Raw genomic sequence first — 17,372 nt, 5'->3', positions numbered from 1 at the left:
GATTTATATTTATGATATTTTTTGGAGGATTAATACAAGGTAAATTCATTAAAATATTAATCAAATCTGAAGATCCTACCAAACATAATGGTACATGAAATGAGATATTCCCCTCCTTTGGCACATGCTACTTGTTCCCCGTCCTAATTTTTTCCTCTAGTATCACTACAGTCAAAGGGTGTTACTGTAATTCTTTTTACCGTACTCATCTATGAAAGCATCAGTCTCTTTTTGAGTTCTTTGTTTTAGGGTGGACCCTCAATGTTTACATGTTTAATTTTTAGTTAAATGCTTACTTATCTTTTGATCCCTGCGCACAATCATATCTTCTATCATATTTGTGTATAGATAACAAAAGATAAAACTAAAAGAGGGCATATCTTTTGCTCTCTCTTTTTAACGAAAGTTAGGGCTACCTATGTGAGACAAAAGCTAGGGGAAATGGACCCTGAGGAGACTCGAAAGAAAGAAAGAAATCATACAGCCATCTGTAGGGGGGAAAAATACTATGCGAAAATAATATTATAGGATATTATAAAAATATGATAACCAAACTATAAGAGTTATATGTGTTGGATCTTAGATGTAAACTTAGAGGATGGGTGAATAGAATTACTTACTATTTTTCAAAAGATCACAGAATATGCAACGGAAATAGTAGAAACCAATAAACAAGTAAAAACATAGGAATAACTAAATGAAGTTTGTAAACCAATTTGAACGGTTGGATCGGTTACAGCGCATGTTAGCAGGCAATTTTTCCTGCTAACATACGCATCTGCTGAGAATTCAATGGCGAAGAAGAAGAAGTTTAGTGGGAAAAAGATTCTCAAATCAGGATTAGGAGTTTTAGTCTCATCTCCGATCGATCCTGTGGACTGTTTGGATGTAAATTCTGTTGATAGTGAGGATGAAGAAAGATCTCCCATGGGATCGATGGGTCCAAAGGGAGCGAGGAAGTCCAAATCGATGGCGGAGATTCTGATATCTTCAAGTTCTCTAAATGATTCAAATCTTGATCAAATGTCATCTCTGGAGAAGGGAGCTCAAGATCATCCGTTGATGGCAGGAATTCAAGATCGTCAGCTATCTCCAATGGAGGGGCACGGTAAGTCCTCTATTTCTTGTAATGGCAGAAAGAGCTCTGCTAGGGTTTCTTGGGCAGAGGAGTCCGAATCTGAGTTACTATCAAGTTCCTTACCTAATTTTGGGCATGTGCTTTTGAATTCAAATTTTAAAATTGTTGATTCTCCTGGTTCTTTGAATTCTAACACTAAAAATGATGGTTCTCTAACTTTGAATAAGGAGAATAAAGATAGTTTGGATGAATCTCTTGATCCTTGTTTAGAGAATTCTAAAATCCCTGTTAAGAGCTAGAGTAGCCTGTTTTCAGATAACAGGAGGCCTGGGAATAGCATGGTGTTGGATTTTTTGCCTTCTGTTTCAACTGATTCAGTGGTATTTGATGAAGAGGAATGAAATGAGGGAGCTTCAATGTGGTCTTCCTCTGTTGTGGGGTAGGTTCTTGGTTTGAATGTTATTTTCAAAGCTATGGAAAGTTATGTGCACAAGGTATGGCCTCAATCTCCTGAAATCTATCTTTTAAAGGCAGGTTTGTTCTTGTTCAAATTCAAAGGGAAAGAAGAAATGAATGAGGTTATTTGTAAAGGACCCTGGTTTTTTGGATCTAGACCAATGCTCTTAAAACCTTGGTCTATAGATGAAGAAAATAATAAATCTGATGAGTGTGTTTATCCCTTATGGATTCAACTTCCTACTTTGAGACTAAATTTGTGGAATTCCAAAAGCATAAGTAAAATTGCCAGCCTAATCGGGAGACCTATTGCTACTGATATGTTAACAGCAAACAAACAAAGGCTGTCATATGCTAGAGTCTTGGTAGAGATTAAAATGCCATCCCCCCTACCTGATCATGTCACCATACAATGGCCAAATGGTAAATCTTATAATCAGAGGGTGGTCTATGAATTTAAGCTAAGATGGTGTGATTTTTGCAAATTTGTGGGTCATGATACCAATTTTTGCAATAAGAGACCAAAAATGCAGAAATGGATTCCTAAGAAACAAGCTCCTGGAATCAATAGTAAATCTGGTTTCATACTTAATGTAAATAAAGATGTAGTTGAAGGGGGGAATAAAGGAAAATCTGTAGTACAAGAGCATATGAACACTAGGAATTACCAGTCACCTGTGCATGTGGTGCATGTATTAGGTGAATCTTCAAATACAGAGGTATTGTCTACTCACACTGGAATACCAGGATTGTCTGTTAATATTGGTAAATCTCCATAGTATGTACATGATTTACATCATGGGGGGAATTTTTCAAATAAAGAAGCACATCTTGAAGAAATCTCAAATTTGAATGGGAGTACTGGTAATCCACATCAGTTATCGGCAAATTTAATACCTGACCAAGAGAAGGAAACTGAGCCAAGAGTTGTGCATGTTGTGCACAGGCAACTACCTATGTCTGATGGTTCTCATGAATACAATTCATGGATACATGTTCAAGGTAATAAATCCAAGTTGTCTGGAAACTCTTTTGGTGTTTTTTTCCCAGTTTGGAGATAATTCTATAAATCCCAGATTGTCTGATAGTAAGAATGCTGGCAATTCTTTCCTATATTTGGAGAATTTGGATTCTGACCCCTCTACAACTGATAGAGGAAGATTGCTCCTTAAATGAACTTATCCTTTTGGAATGTGAGAGGGTTAAATAAACCCTCTAAACAATTGTTGGTTAAACAACACTTGCATCTCTATCATTTGTCTTTTATCTCTCTTCTGGAAACTAAGATCAAGAAAGCTAATATCAAGGATGCTACAAAAAGAATTGCTAAAGATTGGGATTGGCTTTCAAATGTGAGCAACTCTGAGAGGGCTAGAATTCTTATATTATGGGATTCTAACCTCCTAGACATTCAACAAATGGACCTCTCTAGCCAGCAGATAACTTGTAGGGTTACCTCTATGGATGGAAGATTCTCAAGTGTCATATCATCTGTGTACGGATACAACAATATTCAAGCTAGAAAGGATTTATGGACATAATTATCCCTTATACATAGATCAATTGGCAGCATGCCTTGGATTATTTTTGGTGATTTTAATACAGTCTTATGTAATGAAGAGAAACTTGGAGGCTCGTCAGTAACTGACACTGACACAATGGACTTCAGATCTTTCATTGATGACTGTCAACTCTCCCATCTAAAAACTTTAGGGTGTTTCTTCACATGGAACAATAAGCAAGACCCGGATACAAGAGTTTGGAGCCGTTTAGACAGAACTCTTGTAAATGACAACTGGTTTCAATGGCTAAATTCTAGTCATGTGGAGTTTATGGTACCCAGGTTATCTGATAATTCTCCTGGTATAATCTCAGTTTATGAAGACTGCTCTTATTGTAAAAAAACCATTCAGATTTTTTAATATGTGGACGAAGCATGCTGATTTTCTACCCACTGTGTCTGATATTTGGCTTTCTCAAATCAATGGTTTCCACATGTATTCTGTCTACACAAAGTTAAAAAGGTTGAAAGGAGCTTTGAAGTCCTTGAATAGAAGACACTTTGGTAATATAAGTGAGAAAGTCATAAGAGCAAAAATTGAGATGGAGGAAATTCAAAAGAAACTTCAAGATGATCCCCTCAACCCTACATTTATCTGTCATGAAAGGAAATCTATTGCTCTATACAATAAACTCTTGGATCATGAAATTTCTTTCTATCAGCAGAAAGCAAGAACTGCCTGGTGTATTCAAAGTGACAGAAATACTGCACTTTTCCATTCTGCTATTAAAGCAAACAGGCACAAATATAGAGTCTCAATTCTCTATAACAGCCATGGAGATAGGCTTACTGATGGGGAAGAGATAGTAAAAGAGTTTGTCTCTTATTATAAAAGATTAATGGGGACTGCAATTCATACTGTTAAACCTGATAGACATATCACACAAAATGGAGCATGTCTGAATTCTAGCCAAGCAAGTGAACTATCTAAGCCAGTCACAAGTGAAGAAATTAGAGCTGCCATCTTCTCAATGCATGATAATAAGGCCCCAGGCCCCGATGGGTTTAATGCTTTCTTTTACAAATCTGCATGGTCCTGAAGAAACCAAACATGTGATTAGTAATTCCCTAGGATTTCCTGAAGGTACTCTTCCAATCAGATATTTAGGCCTTCCTCTTAAATGTAAAAGGATGTCTTACATAGATTGTAACCCTCTGCTCCTAAAGATATCAAACCAGTTCCAGAGTTGTTTGAAAAATAAATCACTATCTTATGCTGGAAGAGTACAGATTATTAAGAGTGTTATATTGGATGTTCAAATTTTTTGGACATCTAGTTACATCCTTCCAGTAAAAGTTCTACAAAAAATTAATAAGCTATGTAGGTGTTTTCTATGGGGAAAATCAGAACATACTTCTAAACCTTCACTTGTGTCATGGAGTAGTGTCTCTGTCCAAAAGAAAAATGGAGGTTTGGGCATTTTTTCGGCAAGACTTTGGAACACTGCTGTTGCCCTCAAAATCCTTTGGAGTATTCACAAGAACAAGGAACAATTGTGGATTAAATGGTCCCATGAGAATTATCTGAAAAATAGAAGCATTTGGATGGTAAATGCAAGGAAGGGAGACTCTTGGATGTGGAAACAACTATTGAGCATCAGGGATAAATGTATTGATTTGTGCGGAGGGATTGAAAATCTCAAACAGATTCTCAATTCATGCTGCAACAACTCAAAAATTCAACTCTCTGACTTATACTCCAGGTTGTCACCTATTACAACTCAAGTGGCATGGCACGATACAGTTTGGGAAAATTTAAGCTATCCTAAACACTCGTTCATACTGTGGCTGGCGGTCCATGACAAGCTTCAAACTCAAGATAGACTCCTCAAACATGGAATTATCCAGACATCGGTTTGTAAGCTATGTGACTCTTCTATCTCAGAGAGCAGAAATCACCTCTTTTTCGAGTGCACTTTATCAAATAATGTTTGGAATGGTATTATGGAATGGCTCAACTTCAAATGGAGATCTTGCAACTGGTCTACCCTCCTGAATTGGCTCAATTTCAGGTTGAGGGGTAAGGGTATAAAACAAAAGATTAAGAGGATGGCGTTGGCTGCTACAGTTTATGCTATTAGGAAAGAAAGGAACTGCAGAATTTTCAAATTGAAGAGTAAGCTCCTGATACTTTAATTAAGAACATCAAGATGGATATCCTCACTGCCACTCTGAATTCTCAGTCATCTGAATGCAGGGAATGGGGTCTCTCTATATAGCTTTGTTGAAGAGGGGTTTTTCGAGGAGAAGAAGGTGCACAAACAGTAGGTGCACAAAACAGACTTAATCTATCAATCTTGTAGGGATTACTCTGTGTTTTTTGAAAGGAGTATTTCCCTTGAGCTCTGTGCTTGTTTGAACTCTAGTCTCATATCCGATATCTCACTCTTGAGTAGAGATTCTTGATGTACATAATTCCTATTTTGGTGATGAATAAAATTTTTCATTTACCAAAAAAAAACTAAACCAGAACGCATGATATTTTCATAGTGGTTCAGATAAATCCTACATCCACTCTTTCTTTTTCTCACTATGATCGGATTCTCTTGAATAACATGTTGGATAGCATGTTCCTAATATGTTTTCTAATTTATTTTGGTAACAGGCTATTAGAATTCCTAATCTATTTTGGTAATAGGATTTCAAATATGTTTTGGTAACAAGTTATTAGGATTCCTAATCATTTTGTTTTTTGTTTAGAATTCCTAGTATGTATTTGGTTTTAGGATTTCTATGTAAATGGACCAATTGGAAGAGAGAATTGAGCATCGAATTGGGATATTCGGAGCACAGAAAAAAGGTATTTTCTGAGCTATTGGTTAAGGTTTTATTTGGAGAGAATTAGAGATTTGTTGGTGAGATTAATTAGTGAGTTCGAGTAATTTGTAATCTCAGTTTGTACTCTTCTTCTCTATTAGTAAAAACCCCATCCTCTTCTTGCCCCGTGGACGTAGGCAACTTGTCGAACCACGTAAAAATTAGTTGTTTGTCTTCGTGCTGTTATTTTGATTATGTTTGGCCTTCTCTCGGCGTTTGTTTGATTTGGTCTCTCGAAGCACATCAGTTTGGTTTTGACTTCCACCACGCACAGCAAGTGGTATCAGAGCTTGAGCTACGCTTGGACTATTTGGAGAAGTAGATCGTTTTGGAGGCTCGTCTAGGACTTCGTTTGGTGATAAAGGTGGGATCTTTTTTTATAAAGACTCTATCTTTTCAATTTTGGATCTATTCTTTGTTTGTTCTGCTTTGATTTATTGGTGCTTTGAGATAGATGGCCGAGAAAGGAGTTATGGAGGGTACTTCCAACGTGAAGATTGTTCAAAGTTTGAATATCCACTCTATGAATATAGATGTGGAGAAGTTTAATGACACAAATAATTTTGGTCTTTGGAGATGTGAAGTCTTGGATACGCTCAACACGTAAAATTTGAAAGATACAATAGAGTTGGACGAGAAACCGAACGACATTGAGGAAAAGGTTTGAAAGAAGATGAATAGAACGGTGAATGGTGTGATTAGATCTTGTTTGACTCAAGATTTGAAATATGATGTGATCAATGAGACTTCGGCTAAGAAAATTTGGGAGATCCTTGAGAGCAAGTATTTGACTAAGAGTGTAGAGAACCGCTTACATTTGAAGAGAAGGCTTTATCGCTTCCAATTGAAAAAAGGAACCTCCATTGGTGATCACATGAACCACTACACGAAGCTTCTTGGAGATTTGGCGAATGTAGATGTGATGATTAAAGATGAGGATAAGGCATTGTTATTGTTGAGATCCTTGCCCGACGAGGAATATGAGACTTTCATTCTTACTCTTATTAATAGGAATGCATCTCTTTCATATAGTGAGGTCACCGCTGTAGGCGTCTAAAATTGTCTACGAGAGCCCACACGAAACTCGAAGCAATAAATGGGCGAATCAAGAACTGTAGGCGTCTAAAATTGTCTACGAGAGCCCACACGAAACTCGAAGCAATAAATGGGCGAATCAAGAAGATTCGTCAAATCAACTCGTACGCGGCGGTCAACGCGCGTACGTCAACCAACTCGTGTGCGCCGGTCAACGCGCGCACGTCAACCAACTCGTGTGCACCAGTCAACGCGTGCATGTCAACCAACTCGTGCGCGCCGGTCAGCGCGCGTACGTCAAATCATCTCATGCGCGCCGGCCAACGCGCGTACGTCAACCAACTCGTGCGCGCCGGTCAAACACGCACACGACAAACCGCCTCGTGCGCGCCGGTCAACGCGCGCACGTCAATCAGCACGCGCTCATCGATCAGCACGCGTACATTAACCAACGCGCGTTCAACGATTGGTCTCGCGACGGAGCATACAAATCAACAAATCTATCGAATACGCGACAAGAACAAGTCTCGGAAGAAAGAAACAAAAAAGGGGAAAAAGTCGGCGAACCCGCGCTAAGCGCAGGACGGAATGATCCAACCCGCGCGAGCGCGGGACGGATCAATCCGACCCGCGCAAGCGCAGGTCGGATCAATCCGACCCGCGCATGTGCAGGTCGGATCAATCCGACCCGCACAAGCGCGGGTCGGATGATTCCGACCCGCGCAAGTGCGGGTCGGATTATTCCGACCCGCGCCAGTGCGGGTCGGATTATTCCGACCCGCGCGAGCGCAGGTCAGATCGTTCCGCCGCGCAGTCTAATGTTTCAAAACACATTTTGACGGTTTTAAATTGGTTTTTTGCAGGGTTTATCGGTTCCAGGGGTTCTTAACTGACTTGATATCATCCCCAAACGTGGTTAGGCTGTTGTTAACTGAAGATAGAGCCAAATCACTTGTTCTCATCCAAATAACCGCTTCCGAAGCCCTATAAATACAAGCCTAGGGCCTCCTTTTAGCGGGGGCGATTGATTATCAAGACGAGGAGGTGCTGCCGGATTGTGGAGTCAAAGGAGCACGAATTTCAGCGAAGGCAAAACAGATCTTGGCGAGTTCTTCGGCATAAAGAAGGAGAGTTCGAGAGATCCGACGCCCGTTCCCGTCCCTTGAGATTAGGCTTGGTCTTAATCTCGAGAAGAGCCCTGATTTCGCTTGGTCGATCTCAGCGCTTCAAATCAAATACTTCCTCGGCGAAGGCGAAGCTCTGCCGAATTTTCCATCAACCGGATCCAGATCTAAGGCGGTCCACGGATAAACCCCGGCACAGGCAAAGATCCCACGCAAGCAGAAGACCGATAAACGATCTCTGTGTTTGTTTTGACGAGAGTTGTAAACTTTTGTTTTCATTGTGTAAAAGTCTTATAAAAAGACAATCTTTTTTTGTTTTCATTGTAACGATTGAAGTTGTAATGAATACCGCAATGAATACATCAATTTTCGACGCAAACAAACTGGCGACCACAGTGGGAGCCAACAGCTTCGCGGTCGGAGCTGTCGTGTCGCAACCTTGGGTCTGCATCCCGGTTGAAGAAGTGGTCGAATACGAGTTCGACCAACTGAAGTTCGAGGAGTATCTGTCGTCCTCCTCCGCCAGATCCTCCGCCTTTCGCAAGCAAAGGAAGATCAACGCCCCCGTTTCTGCGGTAGCTGAACCTTGCAACGCCCTTCCGGCCTCCAACGAGTCTGGATCTACAGATCTGAACTCCTCCTCAATCAAGGAGTTGAGTACAGAAGGCGCGCACACGTTATCGAAGAGGGCACGTCAAAGGCGACGTCAACGCCTTGTGCGTCAGCTTGCTAGGGCTTTGGAGTCAATTGACGGGATCCGTTACGAGGCGGATCTGAAAATTAGGCAACGCCAAGCGCCCCAACAGCGGACAAATGCCCTCTCTTCCAAATCACCAACAAGTGAATGTGTACAAGTCAAAAGGACCCGTTTAACTCTTGAAGAGCGGATCAAAAAGCGTCGCACACTGCTTGCGCACGCGCGAATTCTTGCGCAAAAGGCCAAAAGGTTGCAGAGTGAAGAAGTGGAAAAGAAGCCACAGAAACTGCACAAAGTTTGGAGGCCAAAATCCAAGACGGCGGCCGAAAAGATCGAGAATCGCGGGTCACTTGAATCCGACCCGCCGGCGCGCGGGTCACTTCAATCCGACCCGCTCACTTCAATCTGACCCGCCAAAACGCAGGTCACTCCAATCCGACCTTCCAACTTGCGGGTCGTCCAAATCCGACCTTCCAACTTGCGGGTCGTCCAAATCCGACCTTCCAACTTGCGGGTCGTCCAAATCCGACCTTCCAACTTGCGGGTCGTCCAAATCCGACCTTCCAACTTGCGGGTCACCCAAGTCTGACTCGCAACAGATTCAAGGCAGAAAGTGTCCTGCACCTATTTCTTCGATTCCATCGAGTTCCGCACCTCCGGTTGAGATTTGTGACAGTGTGGATTTGTCCCATTTCAAGATGACCATCAAAGATCGCCTTGGCCCTTCACCCGATGATCGGGGCAAAACTCCGGTCAAAGAGCGCTTAGGCCGATTGAATGAATCTCGAGCACATTGTCAGGCTGGAGGTCGTCATCCTAAGCAGTGGAAGAGAAGGTATAACGGGAAAAGTCCCGTAAATGACCGCATTGGACTGCGTGTTGAAATCCAGGAGCCTGTTGAGGGCCGACATTCACAAAAACGTCGCCTTAGACATGCGACTCCTGAAAATGCTAACAAAGCGTTGTATCCTCAGAAGAAAACGTACTCGTCAGACGAAGACGTTATACCTGGGAAGTCGTGCCAACACACGATAGGTTGCTCCAGTCATCAAACTGACGAGTTGTACTATCAAGCTGGGGGTGCGAACAAATCCAGGAAAATGAGTGCCCGGAATACAGATTCTCACTGTCCATGAGCCAAAATAATCAAGGCAGTGTTGTCAGAATGTTGCTGTTCCAAGACCACCCCGGAGAGAATTTCAGCATTTGAAAGAATCTCCACCAAAACGTCTGAATCCAGACCAAGACGTTTCCGAAAGAAGAGAGTTGTTCTCCAAGATGATGAATTTCCAAAAGTATCTGTTAACATGACCGGAAGAGGAAAGTCAACGCGACACTTCAGTCCGGATCAGTTCACCGAAGTGTCCCAACGTATGACTCGATTGCGAACAGGGACCAGTAGGCGAAAGAACTACCAAAGAATACAGAAGGGACTTCCTTCAGAAGATGAAACTTCGGAGGTATACTCGGATGCCGGCTCGGATGCTTGCTCGGCGATGGCCTCCGATGACACCGCATCAAGTGCAGGACAGTCTTATGAGTCACTTATGATTAGCACTGAACAGATGGCCAAAATACTTGAGGATGCCCTGACTAAGCAGAAGGAAAACTTCAAGTTCGAAATGGAAATGGCCATGCAGCAGATGAGAGAAATGCATGACCAACAGATTGCGATATTGACAACTCATCAAGGAGAGACTAGCCGTCGTAACAATCCTGACCAAGCTGATAATGATCGAGAAGGGGAGGATAATGTCAACATGAACACCCCTCCCGTCAATAACAATAATGGGGGTGGCCCTTCGGATGATAACAATACGAAAGAGGACCACGTTACCTCTCCCCGAAACCACTCGAAGACAGATACGAGTGAAGACAAGAAGATGAGGGATTTGGAGAGCAAGATCAATGCGTTGATGAATGCTCAGGAAGTGAAAAGGTCTGGAATACCGTGCCCATACCCAAGGGAGTGGGAATCAATCCCGTATCCAGCAAAATTCAATTTGATCAATTTCACGCCATTTGATGGAAAGGGTTCCCCCACGCAGCATTTAATATACTTCAAGTCTCATTTGGGAATAATCTCCGGGAACGAACCTCTGATGGTACGGTCATTCGTCGGCACTCTTCGCGGAGCAGCCTTCGATTGGTATCGCCGCCTCAAGCCGGGGAGCATCGCCAGTTGGGATGACATGGAGGATATGTTTCTCACAAATTTCTTTGACGACGACACTGAGGTCTCGATCGGGACATTATTTGATGAGAAACAAAAGGACGGAGAGTTAGTAGAGAATTTCATTAAGCGATTCCGAAACAAGGCCATGAATTGTAGGGATCCGATTAGTGAAGACTTTATTCTGGAGACTTGTCATAACAATCTTTCATTGGATATTCTTGAAGCTATGGGAATGGCACCATCTAAGACCTGGAAAGACTTGAAGGTCCGAGGGGAAAGAGCCGAACGTTTCCTCAAGAGAAAAAAAGCCGAAAGAGGTCAAACGACGGCACCAGCCCCGCAACAAAATTTTGTCCCTAAGGGAAAAGGGAAAGCACAGCCCCGCAACAGAATTTTGTTTCTAAGGGTAAAGGGAAAGCGCAAGCGAATGCAGTGGATGCGAACCAAACATTTGAAGTGCAAGCGCAACCGCAGCAGCAGCAGCAGAAGGCGCCTCAACAGTCACGGTGGCAACAACAGCCGCAAAAACAGAAGACTTCGGAACCGAAATTCCCGAAGGTTTACTCATTCAAGGAAGATGAAGTTCCCGGTATTTTTAAATACCTTATAGAGAACAATAAGATTAAGTTGCCGCCAATCCAAGATCAGGAAGACGCCAAAAGGGTTAATGACCCGAAGTATTGCGCGTTTCACAGAGCAGTTCACCACCCTACCAAGTCGTGCTACGCCCTTAAGGATAAGATTCAAGCTTTGATTGATGTTGGGGTCATCACTATGAAACAACCTAAGGAGAAGAAGGTGGGTGCAAATGCAGTATCGATTAGCTTCGGTTCTGTTCCCTTGAACTGGTTCCAGCATGAGCCGGTAATAAATGCAACGGTGAAGACCGTGAACGATGATCCTCATAAACAGCGCCAGAAGGGACTTGTACCACACACGGCCCCGAATGGTGAGATTCTTTGGGTTCATCCAGATTTGGTTGGAGATGAACAATGGAACGGAGCCTCTTCCAAAAAGAGGTCAAAAGGAAAAGGTAAGTCTTGTTATGGAGCTTTTGCTATTCCAGGAAAAGACGACGAGGAAATCCCAGCCTTCCCGCTTTCTGAAGATGAACAGGAGACCTTTGCAACACGGAGTGGGAATGAATATCACTACAAATATCCGGATGCTTCTGAGCAACTGGGAGCAAACAAAACCGTTCCCTCAAAGACGTTGGCAGAACTGGGAATTGTCGCGACTCCCCCAACACCTGTAGCTACGGAGAAAGTCCAGCAAAAGGAGAAAGGAAAAGAGCCTCTACACCAAGAAGTCCAAAACCCGAGGCAGTCTCGATTCAATCATCCGATTGGGAGAGACAAACCGGGAAAGGCAAGCTCTCCGCCCCATTTTGACATCATGGCGCAGTTAGCTAATATACCAGCCAGGATAACCCTATATGAATTATTGCGTCTATCAAAAGACACAAGGAAAGCATTGCAGGAAGCCTTGAATGACTCTGAAGCTTTCTTGACTCGAATCAAGCCGTCGTCTGAAGAACCGGAGTCAGCAGATTGGAAGAGATAAACTGGGAGATCCAAATATTTCATATCACTTTGATGTTATGACCCAATTGGCTAACATCCCAGTAAAAGTGACTCTACACGAGTTATCACGTCTCTCTAAAAACACTAGGGATGCGTTCAACATTACTCCTGACCAGCTCACTCAAATAGTTCAAGAAGCGTTAATCAAGCAGAAAGAAGAATTTGAGGGTAAGATGGAATTGGCTATGCGACAAATAAGAGAGTTGCAAGCTGAAAGGTGTAAATTTCCTAAATCTGATCATCAAGCTGGGTCTAGCTGTTGCGCTACACCAACCACGCCTATTCCAGATAGGACAAATAACAATGGTCCGAATCTGAATATGGTCATCAAGACTGATTCACCCCTCGATAACACTGGGGGTGGTACGACCAGATCCTTCAATGACACTGGGGGTGACCTAATTCCTACTTCTCGACATCATCCAAAGAAAAATGAAAATGAAGACGAAAAGCGGAAAGAAGTCGAGTCTGTCACCACCTCGACTAGACGCTATCCCAAAAGAAAGAGAGTTGAGGAAAGCCAATCAGAGTTTGTACCCAGGTTCGCTGCTGATCAAACGTCACAACGACAACCATGGGAGCGATCGCCACAACAGTCGCTTCAGATGCAACGATACTCTTTCAAGGATGATGAGGTTCCAGCCATCCTCAAGTACCTCCTGAAAAACGACAAAATCAAGCTCCCACCTATTAAAAGCGAGGAGGAAGCCAACGGGAGTTCAGACCCAAAATATTGTGAATACCACAGGAGGATCCATCATCCCACCAAGACTTGTATCACTCTCAAGAATACAATACAGGCCTTAGTTGAAGCCGACGTCTCAATGGCAGAACAAACCGAGTGAGAATGACCACCATTACTCCGAAAAGTATACGAGTATAAACTGCTCCTTTCAAAACTCCAAAAAGTATACGAGTATAAACTGCTCCTTTCAAAACTCCAACAGGTATACGAGTATAAACTGTTTTCCTTGTATCAAACGGGAAGTTCCTGGAGAATAATATACATAATATTCTTAAGGATAACCCGACATCAACAAAAGGGTCGAAAATAAGACATTGCTTATTGGACTCAGTTTCGCCAAAGAGTTAGGGTCGAATATCTCAAAAGTTTTCGGTGATTCTCAACTAACAGTCAACTGCGTTTATAGTAGAGATAACCTACTCAACGGTGTATATCGCCTTGTTACCAGAGAAGGCGATCGACTTATGATGCCGATAAACGGCAAATTCCTAAAGAAATACTATCCTTAGTATATTCAGGATAATCAATGTATCGGGAAGTTCCCAGAAGAATACTGCATGTCGTATTCTTAGGGATAACCCAGTTGCTATAATAAATAAAAATTTACACTTGGACTCTGAATGTTTCAAAGTTAAAGCGTGATTTATTATTGGTGAATGAGATTCGATCATCTTGACAGATCAACTTTTCCTCACAAAATCCCCCCACTGATCAAATCAATTGACAGTGGGTCCACTAAATTTTTATCCGCCAATTCATGGCAATTCCTAAAACTTGATGTGTTAAGGCCTAATCACTTAACATCAAAATCCCCCATCGAGTGTTTAGTACAAACCAGTATTTCTACTGCTATCTGTATTCCACTCTCTTTGCTTTCAGGTCAAACCTATAAAAGTTAGGGCCAAAGCCAATTTCTCCTCTCGATTCCTTTCATGAACGAGAGATTCATTTTCAATTTGAGCAATCAAACCTATAAAAGTTAGGATTGTCTCCAACCTCACTTAGTCAAACCTGCAGATAGTTAGGACTAAGATCGAATCATCTTTTTTTGATAAACGAAAGACTTCCATCTTTTCCTTTTCAGCCAAACCTATAAAAGTTAGGGTCGAAATTGGAATTTCCCCTCAATAAATGAGGAACTCTTTTCTTAGATCAAACAACCAAAAGTTAGGGTCGTTTGAATCTTTCCGATTCTCGGAATGGAGATCCCACTCTTAGTTTCATCCTTCCGGATTCTGGGGGTGGAGATCCCACCTCGAGTTTCTTTTCCAACTGAAGACAGAATATAAAATTCTTCCTCTTCAGTGTTGAAAGATAGAATATAAAATTCTTCCTCTTTCGTTTTCGGGTTTGTCTTTACCCTGAGAAAAGACGTAATTCTCAAATCCGCGCACTTTATGCCCGGGGAATTTTATCTCGATTCCTAAATAGAGATAAGCCTACGCCTAACACGCGTTGCCGGTTTAGTCTTTCACCGAATGAAAAAGATACCAGAATATAAGTCTGGGGACTTTTATCCCGAATCCTAAGTAGGGATGAGTCAGCGTCTAACAAGCGTTGCCGGGTGCCATATTCCCGTAAGAAATGGCGAAGTCTATGTATTCAAAGTCATAGCACCAAGTCTAAGTGAATTAATTCTCTTAGCGCAACGTTACATGTGAAACGGGTTTTAATAATTCACATGCTAGCCCGATTCAAACGGTAATCGGTAAAGGCACATCAAATCCGTTGAAGGCTGGGGGTTTGCCAAAAATCTTAAGTCTACGTCTAACACACGTCGCCGGTTTAGTCTTTCACCGATTGAAAAAGACACCAGGGTCTAAGCCTGGGGAATTTACTCCGAAGCCTAAGGAGGGGTAAGTCAACGCCTAATACGCGTTGCCGTTTAGTCTACTCCAATGAGAAAGACGAAGTCTATGTATTCAAAATCATAGCACCAAGTCTAGGAGAATTAACTCTCTTAGCGCAATGTTACATGTGAAACGGGTTTTAATAATTCACATGCTAGCCCGACTCAAACGGTAGTCGGTAAAGGCTCATCAAACCCGTTGAAGGCTGGGGGTTTGCCAAAAATCCCACAAGTATTATGGTTGATTATTCCATACGTAGTGGTTGATTATTCCATACGGAGTAAGACATCATAATAAATGAGACATAATGAATGAAAAAAACATATTTTCTATTAATAAAATTGAGTTTGCAGGTACAAGAGTTACAATCAATCTACATGAAATTTGTGACCACAGGCTTGCTGTTCAAGTTTAGTCCATTCCTCTGTATAAGTTCGCTCAAGCTCACACTGCAATGCAACCTTGAAGGATTCCTCGGTGAGGGATAATGTTTTCGCAGCCTCTTGTTGGATCTTGGCTAACTTCTGTTTCGAGAGCTCCAATTTTCCGGATATCACAACTCGTGAACGCTCCAAGTCACCCTTCGCCATCCCCAAGATAGCCAAGGCCTCCATTTGATCCACCCGACTTTGTTGCGTTTGAATCTCAAGTCCAGCCGAAGCCCGAGTGTCGTGCCATGCTTGTAGACGAGATTCCATCCAAATGGCTGTGTACGTTGAGCTACCAGCAGTCTTCAACTCTTGTAACCGTCGGAATTCGCGCTCCAGCCGGTCCAAAGCGTCGACATAGCTAATCTGCAATAAAGATTAACAGCTCAGTCAGATCAAGAATCGAGATACATAAATCGAAAGACTAAAAGGGAAATTACGAATCTTTAATTGAAATTCTATAAAATGGAATTTTCCAATTAAAGGTCTAATTAAACCTATACGACATTCTCGGTTCAATTTAAAGGAAGATCAAATATATAAGCCAAGCAAATCAAGCGTTTCCCACATAGCTCGCGTGCGCAATTGAGCATGAAAATCCAAGGGAAAATCAAGTTAAGTGACGCGGAGTCAAATATAAGGTCTCGATCATATCAACATGTGGATTCACAAGTTCAACCATATGCAAGGGTTCAATCACATGTACAAATTCAAGGCATATAAAGCTCTCGACTATATACAAGTTTGAATTCAAAGTTTGAGTTCAAGGCATATGCAAGAATTCAATCGTGCAAAGATCCGACCATATATAAGAGTGAATTCGAAGCATACAAGTTATTTCGACCACATACAAGGTTGGATTCAGTCGCATCGAGTTCAATCATGTATAAGTTCGAACTATGCAAGAGTACAATCATGTACAAGAATTCAAGCCCTACGAGTTCAATCATGTACAAGTTCGGACCATACAAGAGTGCAATCACATACAAGGATTCATTTATGCACGAATTCAGTTATATACAAAGCTCGAGTCATACACAAGCTCGAATTCAAATAATTCGGCCATGTACAAGTTTAGGCCCCACTCAAATACACATACAAGTTTGGATGCAATCATCAACAATTAACCAAGAGTCAAAATTCGACCTCGACAAGGCACAAGTCCAAGAGCACCAACTCAAGAAATCAGTATTGCCACAATTTTTTAGCCATGAACAGTCCAAAGTTTCAGCCATCAATTTCAGGTTTTCCCCCAAAGTTCAAGAACTAAAGTTCAATTACCAAGCTAAAGATCACAGACACAACCAAAATTGAAACAGAAGCATTCGAGGTTCACCTGAACTCGAGAATAGCATGATCTGAATTGAGAAAACCCACCACTAAGCAAAACTCGAATCTGAGGCAAAGAGGGAGCTGAGATCCTGACAAGAAATCAGAGTGAAAACCAAGTCAAATCGAAGAGGGGTGGCTAAAATCAAGAACAGAAATCTTAATTCTAACTTAAATTCGGAATTAGGGTTTCAAACCCCCTTTACAGTTGAGAACACAAGATGGAACTTAGCCAAAGCTGAGGATGACGCCTACCTGAATCAAAGTCGGCGAATTCGGCGAGGAGAATCGCACCAAGCCGTCGAAAACCTAGCTCTTGACTTCGATTGGAATAAAAGGATACAGTGAAAACCGAGTCAAATTGAAAAGGGGTAACCAAGATCAAGAACATAAAGCTCAATTTGTACCTGAAATCGAAATCCAAGGCAGGGACTCCACCCGATGCTTAAGCTCGAACTCACGTTGGAAGAATCACAAACCCTAGGTTTTAATC

The 17,372-nt window shown here is 42.0% G+C and overlaps 1 protein-coding gene and 1 long non-coding RNA gene across 2 annotated transcripts; one reads left to right on the top strand and one right to left on the bottom strand.

Moving 5' to 3' along the window:
• Nucleotides 3,458-4,135, top strand: LOC109826515. The gene has a single exon (XM_020393544.1). The coding sequence runs from the start codon at nucleotides 3,458-3,460 to the stop codon at nucleotides 4,133-4,135; it is 678 nt and encodes a 225-aa protein (XP_020249133.1).
• LOC109825515 lies at nucleotides 15,538-17,157 on the bottom strand. The gene is made up of 3 exons (XR_002243006.1): nucleotides 17,135-17,157; nucleotides 16,887-16,971; nucleotides 15,538-15,916 (listed from the first exon to the last, which is right to left on the bottom strand). It is a non-coding gene; the product is annotated as an uncharacterized LOC109825515 (long non-coding RNA).

This window comes from Asparagus officinalis, chromosome 10, assembly GCF_001876935.1.
Source record: "Asparagus officinalis chromosome 10, Aspof.V1, whole genome shotgun sequence".
In the NCBI taxonomy this organism is placed as follows: domain Eukaryota; kingdom Viridiplantae; phylum Streptophyta; class Magnoliopsida; order Asparagales; family Asparagaceae; genus Asparagus; species Asparagus officinalis.
The sequence above is the reverse complement of the archived record's forward strand: the minus strand, read 5'-3'. Positions and strand labels throughout refer to the sequence as shown.